General features: G+C 37.2%; 1 protein-coding gene across 12 annotated transcripts in view; it reads left to right on the plus strand.

Annotated features, from left to right (window-relative positions):
• The window catches only part of YAP1 (Yes1 associated transcriptional regulator), a 128,742-nt gene that overhangs the window by 93,618 nt on the left and 13,130 nt on the right, over positions 1-21,994 (plus strand). For 3 of the 12 annotated variants that reach the window (XM_079788742.1, XM_079788731.1, XM_079788735.1), the window contains 2 exons: positions 11,974-12,167; positions 14,507-14,554. In XM_079788742.1, the coding sequence (XP_079644868.1) occupies positions 11,974-12,167; positions 14,507-14,554 (242 nt within the window). The remainder of the gene's footprint in view (positions 1-11,973; positions 12,168-14,506; positions 14,555-21,994) is intronic. The other 9 variants (XM_079788732.1, XM_079788736.1, XM_079788737.1 and 6 more) reach the window with 3 other exon arrangements.

The following is a 21,994-nucleotide window of genomic DNA, read 5'->3' on the forward strand; positions in this document are numbered from 1 at the left end:
AAAGATAACTGACTTCTCTTGATTTAATTGGACTCATCTGTAAAATGTGACTGGATTATACTGGATGATTTTAAGGATATTTCCAGTCCTTAATTTAATACAATATGCTAAATTATGAATTCTTCAGTGACTGCTTTGGATCCTGGCTTGAAGTTACTTCTCAATAGCCTACGGATTTGAGTTCATTGAGGTTTCAGAGATACTTTTGAACTATTTATTGTACCATTTTAAGTTTAGCTTTTGGTTCTCTGGTCGCAGCTGGGAATTACTTTTGAAGAGGAGACAGGGAAATCTTGCAACCTTTAATCTAAAGATAAGCCTTATCACATGGTGAGTATGCCCAGGCAAACATCTGATGGGGGAAGGGCAGAGCTGGTTGGAATAGTTTATCTGTGCTCTCAAACTCTCGGAAGGAAGCACACAGGAGTTTAGACATGCTTACAGTTCAGCTTGACTGCCTTAAAGATGGTGCGTTTTGGTACGCTCTATATAGTTGCGTAATAGCCTGGTGTAAGCTGATTTGAAGTATAGTTCTAGGCAATGGGCTTACTTGAAGCCAGATTTAAAACATACTTTTAGAGATTATTTTTAATTGTTGCTCTCTACATTTTTTTTTAACTTGTAAAACAGGCACTTACCAAAATGAATATTTTATTGCTTAAGATTATAGAATATCAAAATTAGTTTAACACTTGAGGTTTATTCTTTTTATTTTATTAAATTCAGGAGGATGGTGCAAAAATAGTTTATCAATCGTGGTAAGCAATCTCCACTACTCGCCAAGGGTGAGTAGACATGTTAATGAAGTTAAATTAATATCTAGTTTCTACTTGACAATGGTTCATTGATGCAAGTAATTGTATAACAAAGAAATATTTTTGTATTTGTTTATAAAATTTATTCATATAGAATTTTTTAAACCTAAAAGGGTAAGATCACCAAAGTCACTGAATGGTCATTTACATTAATGGCTTATTTGCGTTACTAAAACCTTAACATAGTTTTCTTTTAAAAACAAGTTGCAAAATATATTTAATAGCAAGTATCTTATAAAATGTGCTGAAGTACCATTTGGTGATGCCACTTTGGTGGCAACCCAGAGATTCGGATGCAAGAAGCAGAGAAAGCCATTTATAGACTTCCCAAGAGTTAAGTCAAATAGATTTCTGCTGGGAGTAGACCGGCTCATATTTTTTGTTTTGTTTTAGACTCATTTTGTTCTGCTACCCTGGTTGCTGAGGTCATTTTAGAACTCATTCTGGATTTGCTTCAACTTGGAGATTCTCCTGTGCATTACTAATAGTATCCTACTAAGGATAGAAACTATTTCAGTACTTATTTACTCACTCAACAAACATGTGAGTGCCATTTGTGTACCAGGCACTAAACTAGCCATCAGGGAGGGGGTTGCACGCTACCAAACAAATAAATCATTTAAAAAATGTGTTAAATACAATGAAGGATAATAAACAAGGTGTCTTGTAAGGGAATAATGGGGGCTGGAGGGAAAGTGCTGGAGCATGTGCGGTGAGGGAGGCTGTTTCAAAGAGGGACATGAAAGGATGAGAGATAGCCAGTCATGCTCTAGCTGTAAAAAAGGACCATTTTTGTGCTTATCTGTAAAAACGAAGATATGCATCTCTTCTAAATTATAACTTACTATGAAAGCATTAATAGTAATAGATTACGTGTAGTCATAAGTAAAGCTGTTATTAATGGAACTGTTTACTCACTAATCTAACATGAATTCATGATGGCAGGTTTATTTTAAAATATAATAAATACCTCTTCTTAGACCAGTAGTCTCATTATCTAAACTTTCTCTCCAGACTAGTCTTTAAACTTTATTTTCATAGTACAGGGGAAAACATGGCTGTACTCTGGGGACAGAGAGAGCTTGAAAGCTAGTTAGAACACTTTCTCCCTTCTCCTCATCACCTCATTTAGCAACCCCTGAGTCCTGCCCCAAAATGCTTAATGAGGTGATGAGGAGAAAATGTTCTCTTGAATTTTTTTTTAAGCTCTATCCATAATTGTATTGTTTGAAGAAATACCATTATAATGAATTTTCACGCCAGTCTTTTGATAGAGAATTGAAGAAAGAAGAAATTGACCGAAATAATGATGTTATTTATATTTTTTCAAGAATTTAAAGAATTTAGATAAGTCATGGATAGGCTAATTGATATAAACAAGAGTTAAGTTTCTACGGCATCTCATCAACAGTGTAACAAAATGACATTGGTTATTCAAGGACCTGCTGTACTTTTAACCCAATTTTAGGGCCCTGGAGGTTGGTGCTTTGGAAGGGACAGAAGTGCAAAATGTGACAAGACTTAAAGTCATAGAGGAGGTTAGGATTAGGTTACCACATAATGCAAAACAAAACAAGATACTGTACCACTTTATTCCCAGTGGGATGGCTAAAATCAAAGAGACAAGAACAAGTGTTGACTAGACTGTGAAGAAACTAGAACCCTCATACATTGCTGATGGGATAGAAAAAGGATGCAGCCACTTTGGAAAATGATTTGGCAGTTCCTCAAAAAGTTAAACATAGCAATACCAGCAAATTCCATCCCTAGATATATATGCCAAAAAATTGAAACATGTCTACACAAAAACCTGTAGGTGAATATTCATAGCAGCATTATTCATAACAGCCAAAAAGTAAAAACACAAATAACCGTCAATCTATGAATGGCCTAACAAAACGTGATATATCCATAAAATGAAATGTTATTTGGCATTAAAAAGGAATGAAATGCTGATACCACAACATGGATGAATCTTGAAAACGTTGTGCTGTGTGAAACAAGCCAGTCACAGAAGGCCGTATATTGTTTTATTCCACTTATAACATGTCCAAATAGGCAAATCCATAGAAACAAAGTAATTAATGGTTGCCAAGGACTGGGGAAGGGGAAATTGGAGTTGTACTGCTAAGGATATGGGGTTCTTTTTAGGGTGATAAGAATGTTCAGAAATTAGACAATGGTGAAGATTATAGGAGTCTATGGATACATAAAAACATAAGTGAATTTTATAGTATGTGAAATATCTCAGTCTCAGTAAATGTATTATTTAAAAAATCATTCTTGGGCATGGTATTGTCATTTAAATATGTAGCTTTATCAAATGTTGGTAAACATCTTTTACACATTGATCTTTTGCTCCTTTTGTAAGAGACAGATTTTCATTGTGAATCAAATAGTAAGAACTTTTACTGGAAAACCATCATTTTATATCTAAATATGTATATAAGTTATCCAGATAGTAGATGATACAGTCCCTTAGATCATGTAGTAAACACTTAGCTAGTAGTAGGTGCTTTTTTATTTTATTTTTTTACTATTTTAAGACTGATAGATGGTCTATTAGTTTGTGTTTTTAAAAAAGTTTTCATTTCTTTTAACAAGTCTATTATTTTATAGTCTTAAGTACCCTTGTAGGTATGGGAAAATCTAAAATTTGTTTCTAAATGTTATGAACAAACTAATATAGCCATGTTAATATGTTAAAATGCAGTGTCTGAGACTTGATAACGTAGACCAGTGACCGGTATGCCACAAGAATTTTTAAAGCATGCCATACCTGACTATTTAGTCAGAAGCACTGACCTATTTTCCCTTAGATTGTCAAGTAAAAGAATTATAACAGCCAGCACAACAATAGACATCCGGTAGGAATGAATAAAAATTCTACCTATTTTTTTGTGAGATTGACCAAAAAAAACACCACATTTTTTGGTGTGCAGTAGAATTTTAGTAATTTTTGCCATGAGATGAAAAAGGTTGAAAATCACTGTATTAGACAGTAAAGAAATGCTTTCTTTTGTTGTGGGAGATTTGTTATAAGATAATGTTTTAAAAGTTCAAAAATTATTTCTAATTTTAAATTTATACTTAATGAGATGACCAGGATTTAATTTCTTATCCCAAAGTTTATACTAGTGGATTACCAGATCTGTAGTTCTTTGCAGTATTCCACATTTGAGGTTACAAATTATATAAATGTGAAAATTGTCTGAAGTTTCAAAACTCGGATGTTTAGAATGAAGTTTTAGAAGAGACCCATGGTGATGACCTCCTTTGTTGTTGAGAAAGGTGGTCTCTTATTTTTCAGTAATTGCTGAGTGGATGGTTTGCTACCATAAAGCTGTCAGGATTGATTTGTTAAGTAAAATTTGAAACAGTTCCTATTTCATAGTCCAGGCAGCACAGAATCTGAACTTTGAAACAAAGCATATGGAAATTTAAAAAATTCTGTCATACTTGAGGGATTTTTTTTTTTTCTCTTTACCTTTTAGAAATGTTATTAAACCTGGAAACATTGGGATTTCAGCACTTGATCATGGAGGGGACGAAGTGGGTAATGCTGTTCTTTCTGGCTGCCCTTCCCCTCCCCCAGGAAACAAAGCCTGTCTTGTTTCATGCCTGCGTGTGAGGTCTGCACCCCCCGTGGGTGCACCGCTCTGCACTTTGTGGGAAGGCTGGAGATACTCAGAAGGTAAAGAGCAGGGTGCTTCCGGAGAGGGATAAATCTGCTCAGGAGATAAACAGGCTGTTTGAATTGGTCGTTTCAGTGAGCTCTTTATATGGAAACCTGGGCACTGCTTGTATCCATAGGTAACAGCATGTAGGTAAACACAACTTAAAGTGCTTACCATTATCAGCCAGAGAGGCTGTTTCTGTTGCATATTTTGTGGGAATTTCTGTTTAATTCTGCAGAGTTGTTCCTCCTCCATCTTGTAATGTCCTGTGTTTCCTTTTATGTGGTTTTGAATCGCCAGATAAGCCTAGATTTGCACCAGATTTTACCAACCGCTTCATTATGTGATCATTGTCATTAATGATTACTGCTTATGGTGGGAAGCAGAGGACATTTACCTCTTTGTCTTCATGCAGTTTTGTTATTGTCCAGTTAGATTTCACAAGGAATATATAAGACTTTTATTAACTTATTAAATGCTGTATTACTTAATAAAAACCTAGTGGGAAAGCTGAAAATGTTTAAGACATGAAATGTTTGAGAGTGTGTAGATCTAGAACCTGTTTTGAAATCATGTTTTACAATTCCAACAATCCTCAACTTACTAATGAGCTATTTCCTAGCAGTTATTTTGTAAATTTTTATTTATTTAATTGCTTACAAGTGAAAACATTTTCCCCCCAATATATTTTTTTGCTCTAGGCCTCAATCTATGAGACATTCAATGTATGTGGTAGATTCTCAGATCAGCCCCTGATTCATATTATCAAACTTGACATAGCACAATGTAGAAAACATCTCTCTGGGGAAATATGTTGAATGTCCTGGAATGCCAGGAACATGTTTCATCAAAAGAAAAGGATTCCTAAGGAGGTTGAGCTAAGGCTCAATCTCCACCACCCATTTTTTTCCAGTTAGATCTTCTAGGAGATATGTTATACATATCTTTGTGAATCATAGAATACTTTGAAACAATGAGTTGCATGGTAAAGTGGGAAGAGGGGAAGGGAGCTAGGGAATTCAAGCCAGGATGATTATCTGTAGGCATACTAATCTTAAAGTTTAAGAAGAACTATTCTGGAAAAGGGAGGAGACTAACATTTGTAGAGTATCTACTATATTCAGGATTATAATAGACTGAAGGCCCGGTGCACAAAATTCGTGCACGGTGGGGGGGTGGTGTCCCTCAGCCTGGCCTGCGCCTTCTTGCAGTCCGGGAGCCCTCGTGGGATATCTGACTGACGGCTTAGGCCCGCTCCCCAGCAGTTGAGGGGAGTGGGCCTAAGCTGGCAGTCAGACATTCTTAGCGCTGCTGTGGAGGTGGGAAGGCTTCCGCCAACTGCCGCTGCGCTCACCAGCTGTGAGCCCGGCTTCTGGATGAGCAGCGCTCCCCGTGTGGGAGCACACTGACCACCAGGGGGCAGCTCCTGCGTTGAGTGTCTGCCTCCTGGTGGTCAGTACGCATCATAGCGACCAGTCATTCTGCCGTTCAGTCAGTCAATTTGCATATTAGTCTTTTGTTATATAGGATGCCTTACATATATTACTTAATCCCCACCATGACTCCAAAAGGGAAATGTTAATATCTCCTGCTATCCAAGGGTTGGCAAAAGTAGGTTCATGGAAAATTATTCAATAATTAAATAATACAAGAATAAACTCTGCTTTGCATATTCACAACTGTAAGCCTACTTTTGCCCACCCCTGCAGTTGAGGAAACCGAAAATTAGATGAATTACTAAATTGGTGTACTCAATTCTAGTTGTGGTTTGTTTGACTCTACAGGCTGTGTTTTTTATATCATACTATGATGCCTGTCAGTTGTGCATCTAATGTTGGTGACTGGTAGATAGATACAAGCAATTGTATTAAATGAGATTATTGATTGGTGCCTGACAAATGTTAGCTCTCAATTTTTTTGGCTTTTTTCCTATGTATTCCCCTATAAAATACTAAACTATAAACCATAGTTATGAAAGTTTTAGCAATTTGTTCTTTGTAAAGACATTTCATAAATAAGTCTGGCCTTTTTTCCACATAAAAGATTAAGGCTTTGAACAGTATGGAGCAGTATGTCTGTCATATTTTGACATCCTTCTCTGTTCTGCCAGACAAAATATTTGAAGGAGATAACCAAAAAGACATAACTGGGGTCACAATCTCTGTAGGTCAGAAAAATAAAACTACACAAAGCAGCAGTAAGCCAGGGCAGGGCTAATTGCCAAAGAATTACATTTTATAAAGTGGAATCATATAGTTTTTAATTTAAAGATTGATGAATTCCTCTTTCACCTGGGAGTGGAGAAACTATAGCTCAAATTTCAAAATATATTGATGAACTTAAAAAATAAACTTAAGGAAAAAATAAACTAAAAAGATATAATAAGCTGAGGGAAATTATTTTTTACTTATATATGACAAAGGTGTGTTTGTTTGTTTTATCCCTGGTATATAAAGGTTGTCTAAAAAAGGAAAAGATAAACAATTCATATAAAAATGCAAGTGGCCCTTTAAAATGTGTAAGGTGACCAAGCTTCTATAATAAGACAAAGCAAAATATTATGAAACCATTTCTCATCTTTCAGAATGGTAAAAATCCAAAAGTTTTATAAGGCTGTGATGGATAAAAAGATAGTCTTCATATATTACTTATAGAGCTACAACAAAGTACAACCTCTGTGTGTACGGGGAAGAGGGGGATGACTTGGCAATGTTACTTAGTTTTTAACCAGTGACTCAGCAATCTCTCCAATCTAGGACTCTACCCCAAAGATACAGTAGTAGAAATACAAAATTATGTATGTCTGAGCTTCTTTTGTATGGTACTCTTTAGTAATAGTGAAGACCTAATAGAGAATTGGTTGGATGGAACACTAATCAACTGTTTAAAAAAAGAAAATGGGAAAACCTCTATATATTGCTTTGGAGTGAACTCACATATATATATTATTCTATTCTTAAAAATCTAAGCAAATACACAGCTAGTATCCTATGAATACTTGACTCCACTTTGCCTTTTTCTACTTAATAAGCAAAATGGTAACAGTTATCTCTTGGGGGTGGGAGGATGGTGGGTGGGAAGGAAAATAAATCTCTAAAATTCAAAAGCAAACTCAAGTGAACCACATATAGAGTTGTTGGCTGAGTCACCCAGAGAGGCATTATTTCAGGTGACTTTTAATCACAGTGATCTTACTATTTACACCAAAAGAAATATCTGAAGGACAAAAAAATGACTCAAAAAAATGGGAAACTTTTATGAATCAGTAGGTTGAATTTTAACTAAGGCATCTGAGGGAGGTTGCTCTATAATTTTTCTTCTAGTATCCTTGGTTCTTACTGTCTTGCTGGACTCAGAAGAGTTGGTCAGTCTAAAGGGAAATGGGTAGGATTTCTGTATTGTTGTATCTTAAATAGTTAAATTTCTGCCTCAGTGAATACTCAACTTAGGAACATTTTAGTGGTTTTTTAGCACAAACTTTGTGCCAGACCCTGTGCTAGGCATTAAGGATTCAGGCAGTCCTTGGGTTATGTCGGACTTAACATACGTCGTTTCGTGGTTACATCACCATCTCCCATTTATTTATTTTAAATAAAAGTTCCATCATTTCGACATATATACATATGTGCTTTATGTTTTTTATTATTTATTTACCACAAGTAAAGGTCAGGAATTGTTATCTATCTTTCACATTGTTTTTACTGTTTCACTTCATTACTGCTGTGTATGTGCTCCTTGTGAGTGACGTAGGTGCTTATGTAGCTTGGTTCTGACTTACGGCAAAAATCGCGTTACATCACGCCATAGGAACAGATCTCCAACGTAACCTGAGGACTTACTGTATATATGTGGTTATTTCCTCACTCCTGTGGCACTCCAGTCTAAGAGTGTGTATACACAAATTTGTAAATAAAAAATTACAGTCCAGTGAGAAATATCAAATGGAAAAGTCCTGAGGTAAGACAGTTCTTATTGTTCATAATGGACTCTGGGAAAGACTGAGGAGAAAGACTTAGTGTTTACCAAGTGGCTTCTGTGGAGCTGAAATAAAGAATAATTTACAGGAATTCAGCAATAGAGTAGAGGATTCCGAGACTCAAATAAATGATTTGTTATATGAGGAAGCAAAAAACACCCAATCAGAAGAGCAAAAAGAAAAGAAGAATCCAAAAATATGAAGATAGCGTAAGGAGCCTCTGGGACAACTTCAAGTGTACCAACATTCGCATTATGGGGATACCAAAAAGAGAAGAGAGAGAGCAAGATATTGAAAACTTATTTGAAGAAATGACAGAAAACTTCTCCTACCTGGTGAAAGAAATAGACTTACAGGTGCAGGAAGCATAGAGAGTCCCAAACAAGAGAAACCTAAAGAGACCCATACCAAGACATATCATAATTAAAATGCCAAGGGTTAAAGACAATCTTTTTTTTTTTTTAATATTTTATTGATTTTTTACAGGAAGGAAGGGAGAGGGATAGAGAGTTAGAAACATCGATGAGAGAGAAACATTAATCAGCTGCCTCCTGCACACCCCCCACCGGGGATGTGCCCACAACCAAGGTACATGCCCTTGACCGGAATCGAACCTGGGACCCTTCAGTCCACAGGCTGACGCTCCATCCACTGAGCCACACCAGCTAGGGCAAAAGACAAAGAATCTTAAAAGCAGCAAAAGAAAAGCCATTAGTCATCTACAAGGAGCACCCATATGACCAGCTGGTTTCTCAACAGAAACTTTGCAGGCCAGAAGGGAGTGGCAAGAAATATTGAAAGTGATGAAAAGCAAGGACCTATAACCAAGATTACTCTACCCAGCAAAACTCTCATTTAGAATCGAAGATCAGCTGAAGAGCTTCACAGATAAGAAAAAGCTAAAGAAGTTCATCACCAAATCGGTATTATATGAAATGTTGAAGGGTATTCTTTAAGAAGAGGAAGAAGAAGAAAATGATAAATATATATGGCCCTAGCTGGTTTGGCTCAGTGGATAGAATGTCAGCCTGCGGACTGAAGGGTCCCAGATTCGATTCCAGTCAAGGGCACATGCCTGGATTGTGGGCTCGATCCTCAATAGGGGGCACGCAGGAGGCAGCCAATCAATGATTCTCTCTTATCATTGATGTTTCTCTCTCTCTCTACCCCCTCTCTTCTCTGAAATCAGTAAAATGTAATTTTTTAAATATGAACAATAAAATGGCAATACATATCTATCAATCAGCAATTGAACCTAAAAATCTAAACAAAAAATGTAATGAACAAAATAAACTGATAAATAAAATAGAATCAGAGGCATGGAAACATGGAACACACTGACAAGTCTTAAAGGAAAGGGGGCCAGGAAGAGATTAACCAAAGGTCTTCTGCATATATACATTACCTATGGAAACAGATAATAGAGCGGTGAATGCCTAGGGTGAGGCGGGAACCAGGTGGAGGGGGACTATGGGGGAAGAAAGGGGGACATCTGTAATACTCTCAACAATAAAGGCTAAAAAAAATTTTAATTTAATTTTAATGTCTGAAAAGGTGGTACATCGCTCTTAACATTTTCACATAATAAAACTTGCATCTACTTACCGAGATTACCACAATTCACAGTGTGGTTGTATCAGTGACTAAAACTCACTAGCATAAGAATCCAGTCCATTTCTAATTGTTAGATGGTGTAATGTAGGTTCAACTAAAAAAATTGTGACTACTTGGCTGTATTGGGGGTATCATGGTGCTGAATGAGACAGATCTCTGCCACCCAGATGTTTGTAGGCTTATTTTATTTTTAGCATGCATCAGATCATTGTAATATACTTCATTATAGATGTACTAGAGGCCCGGTGCACGAAATTCATGCACAGGTAGGGTCGCTAGGCCTGGCTGGCGATCAGGGTCGATCTGTGGGATGACCGGCGGGGTGGTTGGGGCCCCTGCTCGCACCCGCCTTGACTAGCCTGGTGCTGCCCCGCCCCCTGCCACCGCTGCCGGTTGGGGGCTGGGGCAGCTCCGATGTTGAGCATCTGCCCCCTGGTGGTCAGTGAGCATCATAGCGACCTGTCATTCCACGGTTCAGTCGATTTGCATATTAGGGTTTTATATGGTCTACTAGAGGCCTGGTGCACGAAATTCGTGCATTCGGAGGGAGGGTCCCTCAGCCCGGACTGCACCCTCTCGCAATCTGGGAGCCCTCAGGGGATGCCGCAGAGGCAAGAAGGGAGAGGCTTCCACCACTGCTGCTGCGCTAGCCAGCCATGAGCCTGGCTTCTGGCTGAGCAGCACTCCTCCTGTCAGAGCACACTGACCACCAGGGGACAGCTCCTGCATTGAGCATCTGCCCCCTGGTGGTCAGTGTGCTATTTGGTCGATTTGCATATTAGCCTTTTATTATATAGGATAATAATAAAAGCATAATATGCTAATTAGACTGGACAGCTGAACAACCTTCTGGACATCCTTCCGGACGACCTCCCGGATAAAGCTGGGGCTGCAAGGGCCAACCCCCTTGCACAAATTTCGTGTGTCGTGCCTCTAGGAGTTAAATATTTTAGGATGTATTACAGATTGGTAATATTTTTTAATCCTCACTTGAGGATATGTTTATTGACATTTGACAGAGAGGAAGGAAGAGAGAAATATCAGTTGCTTTCTGTATGTGCCCTCACCAAGGGTTGCCCTCACCAAGGGTTGAACCTGCAACCTTTATGGTGTATGGGACAATACTCCACCTGGGGCAAGGATAATTTTGATGGGCTTTACTGCTCAGAATCTTTTGTCTCACTTGCTTTGGGTGATGTTTATGGTTTTTTAGTTTTTGGGTTTTTTTTACTGATTTGAGAGAGAGAGGGAAACGTCGATTTGTTCCACTTTTTATGCATTCATTAGTTGTTTCTTGTATGTGCCCTGACCAAGGATCGAACCCACAACCTTGGCATATATAGAAGATGCTCTAACCAACTGAGCTACCTGGCCAGCGTGGGAGATGTATTTTTAAATTACATATGTATTTCTGTTTTGTAATAAGCAATGCATTCATACCATTCAAACTTCAAAATGTCTCTCTTCTACTCAGTTCTTTAGTCAGACAGCTTCCCAGCTCCAGAGCCAACATGTATTGGTTGTTTCTTGGCTGCTGTTCAATTCATATTCTCTGGATAGGCATGTAGTGTACATTTCCCCCCCTGTTTTTTACACTCTCTGCTCTGCACTTTGCTTTTAACTTCATGTGCCCTAGACTGCTCCTTGTCATTCATTGCCCGTTGGAGCTGCCCCTTGCTTCTTTTCTCTGTGGCTGCCTCGCAGCTTGTAACAACATGACTAACAGTAGTAATAAACAACATAACCATTTCACTACCGATGGGTTTTTAGGTTATTTCCAGATTTACTACAGAAAAGGACTAATATCCTCAGTTAAGTATCCCCAGTTGCTTTGAATAAATATCTCTTTCCTTTGCTAGTTTTTTAGGACGCATCTTTTGTTTCATTTCAGCCATGAACCAGAGAATCAGTCAAAGTGCTCCAGTGAAACAGCCACCACCCCTGGCTCCACAGAGCCCTCAGGGAGGAGTCCTGGGTGGAGGCAGCTCTAACCAGCAGCAACAGATGCGGCTGCAGCAACTGCAGATGGAGAAAGAGAGACTGCGACTGAAGCAGCAAGAACTGCTTCGGCAGGTGAGGCCTCAGGTTAGAAACCCGCCTTCCACTTTTTGGGGTCTGTTTTCCTACTTGAAGTTGGATGTATTTCATTTTTTAGTTAGAGGAATGTGTCTCTAAAACTAGAGTGACACAGAAACACTCTATCCAGCTCTGTCCTTGTCTTAGTTTAGTGTCTTGACTGGGCTTTGATCACATGGACTGTAACATGTAAAACCGGATCACAAAGAAAGGTTCGGGCTGTGGTCATTGCAGCCACGCGAAAACTGAAGGAAGCGAAGGTGCTTCTTCACACGTCCACGGAATGTGGATCACTGTGCTGCTGCAGATTACTTCCGCGCATTCACTAACGGGGAACTGGGACACCACTTAGGGAAGAACACCTTTTACTTTAAATGAGTTATTGGTCTGGGGAAATACTCCAGGATATTTCTCATATGACAGCTATCTTTCAGTATTGCTTAATCTAAGATTTTTAAAACATAATACACGTTATCCTAAGTTTGGAAGGTGTCAAAATTCCATAAAAATTACCTGCTTATGGGTTGTTGTTTTTTTTGTTTTATGTTGGGAAGGAAAGGACATTAGAGATCTTAAAATCATTTATGACCTTTCCATTAGTTTTCTTTCAGAAAGTACTGTTGGTCCATAAGAATGGATAATCCCTCATCTAAAAACCAATATTTGCTTTATCTTGAGAGGGATAAAGTCTAGATAATGGGGGTGTGATCTTATCAAAGCAGTTTATTTTTTAAGTTTTATATAAATTTTGGGGGTAATAAAAATAAGTGTATAAACGGTAAAAGCTGTCAGTTTCTTGCTTGTGTGTGTGTGTTGTGGTTTTGTGTTGTTTTTTTTTTCAGAGACACTCTTATCTGTTTATAAACATTAAATACATGTGTTCATACTCTCCCTCCCCCACCTAAATCATAGCATGCTAAGTATAGGTATTAAAAAATAATATTCTACATGTCTGTTACCAGGAAGTGGGCGTTTAAACAAGGTACTTTTTTTTGTAATGAGTGCTATATTTAAAAAGTGTCACTGGAGTGTTAATGGAAATGCATGAACTAAATTGAACTCTGATTTGGGATTTGAGGACCTGGAAGCTGAGGAATTAAAATAAGCCATGAAATCCCAGAAAGACTCACCTTTAAACTGTTTGCGCTGTCAGTAATCTCTCAGTGTAATGATAGTGTGGCTGGCACCAAGGTGGGCCCCAGAGGGTAGGAGAGTCTGTGCCAGCAGGTGGTGTCAGGAAGTGGTCTTGCAAGAAATATTTCTTCATCTGCCATTAAGAAGGTGGGGACAGGAAGCATATTAACCCATTTACTGTATCTCTAATGACTTTCTAACAAATTACTCTAAAGGAAAGATTTCTCATTTAAATAACACTTTATCATCAGAACAAGGGAGAGCCATCATGTACCTACTAGGAGAAATGAAGTAATTTAAGAGTACCCTTTACACAGCCTTTCTTCATGCTTGCTTTTTATTTTGTTGTTACCGAGTACTAGATGGTCTAAGTAAATACAAGTCTTAGTTTCACATATGAATGGAAGACTCTGAAAACCAAGGAATCTTGTTAAGAAAGTGATTTAATTACTTATGTCAAAGTCTTACTGTTTATAATTTTTATATATAAAAGTCTAGAAATGGGCTATTCGTCATTTTGGTGTATGCTATAGACCAGCCTGGCTTGTTTTTGGTGTCTTTTTGGTGGTATTTTGGTGGGCAGAATGCTGCTCCTTGTAAAACGCTTCCTTCCAAAGAATTTTTCTATTTTCACTTTTACTCTGGGTGATGGGTCCTGGCAGAATAGCTTCATTTCCTTGGAAGGTAACTTCTTGGGTAACTTCTTGCTCTGTTTCTTCTTTACTTCCAACTGCGTTATCTTTTCTTGCATTGAAATGACAGAACTGCTCTATTCTTATACTAATAGTCTATATTTTTAGGGTGTTTTTGTTTTTTAGCAATCGGCATAAATAACGTATGTCTTAAGTCTTTTGGCTTCCTGTGAACTTCTTCCATTGACAGTTTCTCTTATCACTAAAACATCAAATTATATTTTTCCTGCTTCACCTAATACTCAGAAGCAAAGAACCTACCTGACCAATAGCAAATCTGATCTGGGTCCTGACACCTAGTCTTGCTGTCCTGTCCTCAATGCTGTGCAATGCTTGAGAGGTTTCAGTTTGTTTGTTTGTGTGGTGACTCCATTGGCTCCTGTCTTCCTCAGTCTGCTGCTTCGGGCTAGCTTGGGAATTCTGTGCGATGGTGATGTGTCTGGATACAATTTGTAAGTCGGCCTACATAGCCAAACCATGTGGCTTGAAGTAATTTTTATCCATCTTATTTTTTACTCTTAGGCAATGCGGAATATCAATCCCAGCACAGCAAATTCTCCAAAATGTCAGGTAGGCTCTTATCTGATGTTTTAGCATTAAAAATGACAAAGATATTAGGAAAGAGAGAACTTGTGCTCCCAGGGCCTGTCCTCACTAAGGATTAGCCCACAGTGTAACTTCGAGCTATCTTTCCACCAAGATACTTCAGTTAATGTTGCTCTTCCCAGAAAGTCTACTATCTGTTCCCTTCCTGCTCCTCCCGTATTGCTGCTAGTATTCATTTTTATTCCATAGAGGTCTTCTTTTATTCCACATTTGAAATGTATTATGTCTCCAGTGTACATTCTATCAGTCTTGAAGTCTGCCTAATTTTTATATTGTGTAGCTTTAAAAAGTATTAAGTTGATAATTTGAAAAGTAACAACAGGAATATTGACTTGGGGAGGCTACTATAGGAAAGTTTATTAATAGTCATAATGATACTGTTAGAAAAGGAAAAATTCTTTCTAGTGAACATTCCAAAGGAATAATATCAAAATCACTAGAAGAGAAGGATCTTCCCCAGGGAGTGTTTTGAGTTTCTTTGTTGGCTTTTATCAGCACATTTTTCCTTGATGAACCCCAGGGAGCACTGGTTGTGAAGGTATCTTATTTAGAGGGAAAGACTGTGGCCATACTTTCTTCTAGCACAGCTACTTATCTGACTCGTGGGCAGAAACTCATTCCTGAAACCAAAGGGATTCTAATCTGTGTTCAGGGTTCCTAGGGTTTGAAGGAATTGGGAGGTAGAGGGTCATTGCACTTTTCCCAGGTGGGCAGAAGCAACCATGAAACCCCTCAGATGATATGTAGCTCTCTTGCATTAGGCTAAGTACATTGTGTTAGAATCAGCTGTGGAAGTGGGAGTCGGCAGAATGTCACTCATTTTGGATACTGTTAACTTGTCCATTTAGGGCACTGTGCTGATAAAGTCAGATGTCGTCTTCATAGAGACCAGTTAACTTTGTGAGGGAAGAAACTCTGTTCTTTATCTCATTAATGCCTCCTTTAATCAATAGATCACGTTAGGGAATAACTCATAGACGTTGTCTTTGCTAAAGCAGAGAGCACATGCATTCTTGCGATGAGGGCCACTGACACCACACTTGTCTGGAAAGAGCACGTAGCATTGGGTCTTTATGTGGTGAAGACATTTTTCCCTTGCTTTTTCTCTGAAGTGTTTCTGAAACAAGACTTCTATTTGTGCTAAATGAAGTGGAAACTAACATAGGATCAGAAATTAACTCAAATTTGAACCAAAAGTCTTCTATGCCAAAGTGTTTTGGGAAATTGTTTTTCTTTTTCCAATCTGAGATTTTAAACCTCAAATCTGATCAACAAAGTACTTCTAAATTTTTATATCAAACTTGAGTATAAGTAAATCATAACTCTTATTAAAATTCTTACCAGGAGTTCTTAGTTACTTTTTTACTACTAAAACTTTAGAAAAGGTGAGCCTTATAAGTAATAAGAATTATATTCAATTTATATGGTATTAAAAATGCAGAGTTGATTTCTTAAATTTGTCTAAGTCAGAGCAAGCAACCTACAAAAGATACATTTTTTAAAAAATATCAACTTTGCATATGCTGGAAAATAAGATATTGATTTGTTATATAAGTTTTAGTTGTCAGTGTATTTACCTGGCACAATTGTGAAAATGTTGATAAATGTGTAAAATTCCAGTATAGGGCTAAATTTGGAGTAGCTCACATACGTGGAACCTGGTAGTGTTTGTGTCAAGCAAGCGTTTGTGTTTTTCTCATCCTACATATTTTGTAAATGACCTTAAGGTAGACGTCAGGAAAGATTTCACAAAGAAGGGTCATGTTTTTAGTGAAGATGGCTTTAGATAAGGGTCAGCAGGGTAATCAAGAAAGTCAGGAAGAACATTAGGTTCTGTTGTCCAAAGTTTATTTTTTACTATTCTAATAGAAATTAGTGCAGGTGAGTTAACAAGTAACGTGAAATTGGTGTCATTATTTTATAATCCTACTAGAGGCCCAGTGTATGAAATTCATACACAGGTAGGGTCCCTTAGGCCTGGCCAGTGATCAGGGCCAATGGGGCCTTCCAGCTGCCAACCGGGGCCTCACTTCCCCGGCTGCTGGCTGCTGGCCGGGGCCTTCCTTCGTCCCGCACCACCCGCTGGTGGTCAGCGCCTGTCATAGCGAGTGATTGAACTCCCAAGGGGACAATTTGCATATTAGCCTTTTATATATATAGACACCTCACAGGCTTTGGGATATGGGAAGGTACCAAATTTCAAAATGTTTACAAATCACTCATTTCAAAGGCTTCCTTGAAGTACTTTCTAATAAGATTAACAAAACATGTCTATATTATAGGATTCTCTGGTCAGGTAAACTAATGTCAGTATAGTTAAGGTTAACACAGAATTCTGAAAAATTAAGACACCTTAACTTTAAAGGCAGTAGTATATCTTCTTAGTTAAATATGGACATGATCACCTTAATTTATTTGGAGAATTTTAGAGAAACTTGACCTCAGAGAGCTTAAAATTGTTAGTTTCATTTTGATTATTCACTATGTTATTTTTCAAAAGCAATTTTTATTCTCAGAAAAAACTTTAAAGCTACAAACATTGTCTTTGCTCTGTAAGATTGAGCATGTAATGCTTAATTTTCTAGATATGTCTTTTTCTAATACATGAATTGCTTCTTTGTAAAGGAATGCATCCCAGCTTCTGTTTCAAGGTCTTTTAAAAAAACATTTTAAGGGAAGATAGTCTGCCCTGTGTATGAGAGTTTTTAACTTTTCTTGTGCTTAAGAATGTGGTTCCTAATGCCTGTGAGATTAATGTAAACTCTGCAACCTGGCTCCTGGTCTGTGGTCAGTAGCCTGGTTAAGCCAATTGCTCTTCTTCTGCTAAGTGTACCATCCTGTATTGTTACCACGATTCTGCCGGGAGCTTTTCTTCCTCTTACCAATTAAGATTCTCCTTGTAGCCTTGTAAGACATAGGTCAAGACTCATCCCCAAGTTGCTTCATCTGGATTCTTGAAACTGCCCAGGAAATAGATATAAGACTGTTGTAATTAGATACCCTTTTTTTGTGAGTAAATAATTGCTTTAATCTTCATAGAAATTATAGCTATAAATGTTTTTGCAACTAATGAATGTTGTGTTTGCCATTTCTTACGAGTAGTAGTAAATATACATCAGGGTCAGTCATGGGTTTAATGAGTGATAAAACCCGCAGTATTATTGTTGAAGATATTGTATGTACTACACCATTACCCACAATGGTAAAGAAGTTCAGATGTCCATAGTTTTAGTCAATTGGACTAAAATAATACTGTTCAGCCCTATGAAAAAATAGCAATCAACCTTTTGTCCCCCTAATAGCAAAGAATTTGGCACCCCCCACCCCACCCCACTGTCTTTCTTGTCAGTAGATGCTGTAAAAGCTGTTTCAGAATCCAATGAACACTTCTCCTACTTCTAAGATTATCTCGCTTCTTTTCAAAGTCCTAATATTGAACATAAACCATAGATTCATTTATGTATTTTCCTGTGAATATTTTATATTTTATTTTTAATGGGCATGTTGACATTCTTTGTGTAAAAGGGGTCAGGGAGATTTAGCCTCACACCTTGCATATGCTAATAGGTTACTTTTTTTTTTTTTTTTTTCATTAAGATCCCATCATTTGAAGAATGCTATAATGACTTCTATTACTTTACTAAGTAATACAAATTACAAAAGACCTAACTCCAGAGCTCTGTCGGAAAGAGTGTGAACCTCAAGATAATGCTGGGCACACCAAACTGTAAATCTATTTTGGATATTACTTTTCAGAAGTTAGGATTATCTACAGTTATAACTATCCCCAAATCCATATATACACACTTTTTAGTCAGAAATGTTTTTGAAGTTGAAGATATTTTGGTAAAGGCACAACATTAAAAAACATAAAGCAGCCTGGCTGGCATGGATCAGTGGTCGAGCATCCACCTATGAACCAGAAGGTCACAGTTGGATTCTGGTCAGGGCTTATGTCGGGGTTGTGGGCTCGATCTCCAGTGTGGGGTGTGCAAAATGCAGCCGATCAGTGATTCTCATCATTGATGTTTCTATCTCTCTCTTTCCCTATCCCTTCCTCTCTGAAATCAATTTAAAAAATATTTTTTAAATGTAATGTTTTTTTAAAAAACATTCTAAACCTTGGCTAAACATTTTAATAACTTCAAACATAATGAAATATCTTTGACTGTTGAGAGTTGTGTTGGAAAATGGGGCCTATCTTGCATAGTTGGAAGAAATGGCTTTTCCCCCTCTATTTTTGGAATTGTCAACATAAACTTCTATCACTAAGCCAAGCTATTTATAAAATGTATATTTTTAGAGTTATTCTCCATTTCTAAATTTGGATTTCTAGTTTACTAAAGTAATCTTCCTTTGATTATGGGGTGGAAAGGACCTTCATTTATGTGCCTTGTACTATTCAAAAATGGATATACTATTACATAGCTTAGAATTTGCTAAAGACAAAATGATTTAAGAAAGTAAAGTTTACATTGTATTTTTCAAATTTTCTGGCAGTGGAATCATAACTTTTTCACCTAGCATTATTATTTTGAGATTCATTCATGTTGTATTTATAGTCCATTCCTTTTTATTGCTAACTAGCATCCCATTATAGGGATATACTACAATTATTTTATCCATTCACCTATTGACAGACATTTGGGTGGTTCTGAATTATGTGACTTTGTGTAGTTAGATGCTTTCATTTATCTTAGATACCCAAAGAACTTAATAACCTAGACACGTTCTAAATGTTCCTAGACTACTGACTATTTCTATTGCTTTTCTCATTTTCTAAATGATATGAACCAAAACATCCATTTTATATGGCACCAAAATACTATAACTAACAGTTATACTATCTTAAAGTGTCTTTTTACTATATGGGAAATAATACCACTCTTTAAATGAAACAAGGGCAGTATGAAAAAGGTCAGTGGCTTATGGCTAGGTCCTGAGTCCATAGAAGTCTGCTCCGTAAAGCAGGCAAACGTGCTTTTCTTTATCAACCATCCTGGAAAGTTCCCTCCAGACCCAGCTGGAACCATTGGTTTTACTTAGAGCAGAGAGCTCTGACTAAGTGCGTCCCAAATTAGCAAAGATTTACAAGCTCAATGGGAAAAGCCACCACATTTTTGCATTATTACAGAATAAAATGAGCTAAAAATACTTGCTTCGCTTACAAAAAGTCAAATACTACTCCAGAAAAGCTATTTGACCTTTGAAATACAGAAGCATGATTAGATTTTGGCCAAATTTCCTATCAACTTGCTTACTTCTCCATTTTTGAGTCTAACAAACTATTTTTTCTAACTACCTTGGGGAAAAGAGAAGCTTAACAAACATATTTTTAGCTCAGTATTCTAATTTTAGGCATTTGTTCAGGATAAAAATCCTCGTTAGAGATGAACGTAACTTTCAACATAACATGTTTCAGCTGAAATCAGTTTTTGTAGACAATCCAGTTATGTCCCAGAGGCTTATTTTTAAACAGCCAGGCCAGATTTACCCAATTACAAAATAATGTTCATATTCATCCAGAATCTGTTTTGATATAATGTACTTTATTGCAATAAAATGGGCTTATTTTACATATAAATAAATACATACAGGCTTACTTTTTAATGCAGTATAATGGAAAAAGTTTACATGAAATACATTTTTGATCAAAAAATTCAGATTGTGCAAGTTCATTTCATACTTATCCACATTAAAATAATTACTTTTCTCTGGAGTCACTAGCAAAATGTCTCTACAGCTCTAAAACTAATTTTCAATATTTTCTAAAATTCTTAATTTTATATGTGTGTTCTCGTTCATCTTTATAATCCTTGGTTACAAATAAAGCTCACTCCCAAGAAAATCTGCAATTTCTTCCTACTGGAAAAGGTCAGCTACAGAAGAACTCTTTCAGCCAGCTCTGATTCCATGCTCACTCCTACAAAATCTGCGTAGGTAAAACATATATAGTAAGACACTTCTCCAAATTTCCATTTCACTTCTAAGATCTGCCTTTTAAAACTAACTTTTATGGGCGGGGTGTGTGTGTGTGTGTGTGTGTGTGTGTGTGTCTCTGTCTATGTGGGAAGTAGAAGTTAACTGGTTTTGAATTCCAAAGTCATAGACTAAGAAGGAGGGGAAAGGTTGGCTTGTTTTCCTATCTAAATACAGAAGTTTCCCTTTCCCATTTTTGACAATTTCTTTAAAATAGCAACAGAAATTGATTATCTTTATTGAATCCTGTGAAATAAATCATATTCACAGCAGGTGAAAATATTAACATAAGAATTAATGACTTGGGGAGGGGACTACCAAGTCAACTTTCATTATATAAAGCTATTTTGTTGTTAGCAAATACTGAGCTATATAAGAATGTATCCTTTTTGGGGTAACGTGTGTAAGTTATTATACATCAATTTATACCTCAAGCTGTTCAGAAAATTACTAAGGGCATCTAATCAACACTTTTTGCTGTAAACTAGAAGTGTCAAAAGTGAGTTGAATATTTATACCTTGAAATATGGTTTTTATAATCTGTATATATTAATTTCTTAACATTGGCCTTATAACATTGTATTTGCATGCCAAATTGTTCCCTGTTTGATGATGCCAATACCCTCCTACCACCACCAGTAAAAATAAAGTGGCGTTTTTTTCCTTGAGCCTTTCAAGTTCAGTACAGATGAATCCCTAGGTTAGTTACTCTTAGTCATGCATGGCTCAAGTATAGATTTGATGAAAAGTATGTTCCATAGCCCTTCAGGGAGTTGGATATCTTGTTAGGCAACTTGGAATGCTTTCCCTTCTTATTTGCATCTCTAAATTACCTTTCTTGGTAAATTTAGGTAAGTTGGTTCTGCAGTGTCTGCTGACAACAGAAATTTGGTTGTTAAAGGCAGCAGAAAGTAAAGCTTTGACAGCTTTGAACAAGAGAAGTGGCCTACATAATTTTATTAACCAATGTCACCTCAATAAATTCAAGAAATAAATCATTTAAAAAATTTTTAATCAAAAATTTGAAAAGATAATTTGCGCCCTCATGTTCATTGCAACATTATTCATAATAGCCAGGATATGGAAACAACCTAAGTGTCTATCCATGAATAAAGATGTGGTATATGTATGTGTACAATAGAATACTATCTACACTAATAAAAGAGTAACATGCAAATTAGCCATCACTCCGCTACACCAAGCCACGCCCACCAGCCAATCAGGAGTGCGTACGCAAATTAATCCAACCAAGATGGCGGCCGGCCACAGAGCTGGAGCAAGCAGGAGGCTTAGGTTGCCCCGGCAAATGAGGAAGCCAAGCTTCCTGGCCAGCCCTGGCCTCTGCTCAAGGCTACAAAGTTTCAATTATAGAAGATAAATAAATCCCAACAAAAATGGCAGCAGCCACGGAGCTGGAGAGAGCAG

Source organism: Cnephaeus nilssonii, assembly GCF_951640355.1.
Source record: "Cnephaeus nilssonii genome assembly, chromosome: 13".
Lineage (NCBI taxonomy): Eukaryota > Metazoa > Chordata > Mammalia > Chiroptera > Vespertilionidae > Cnephaeus > Cnephaeus nilssonii.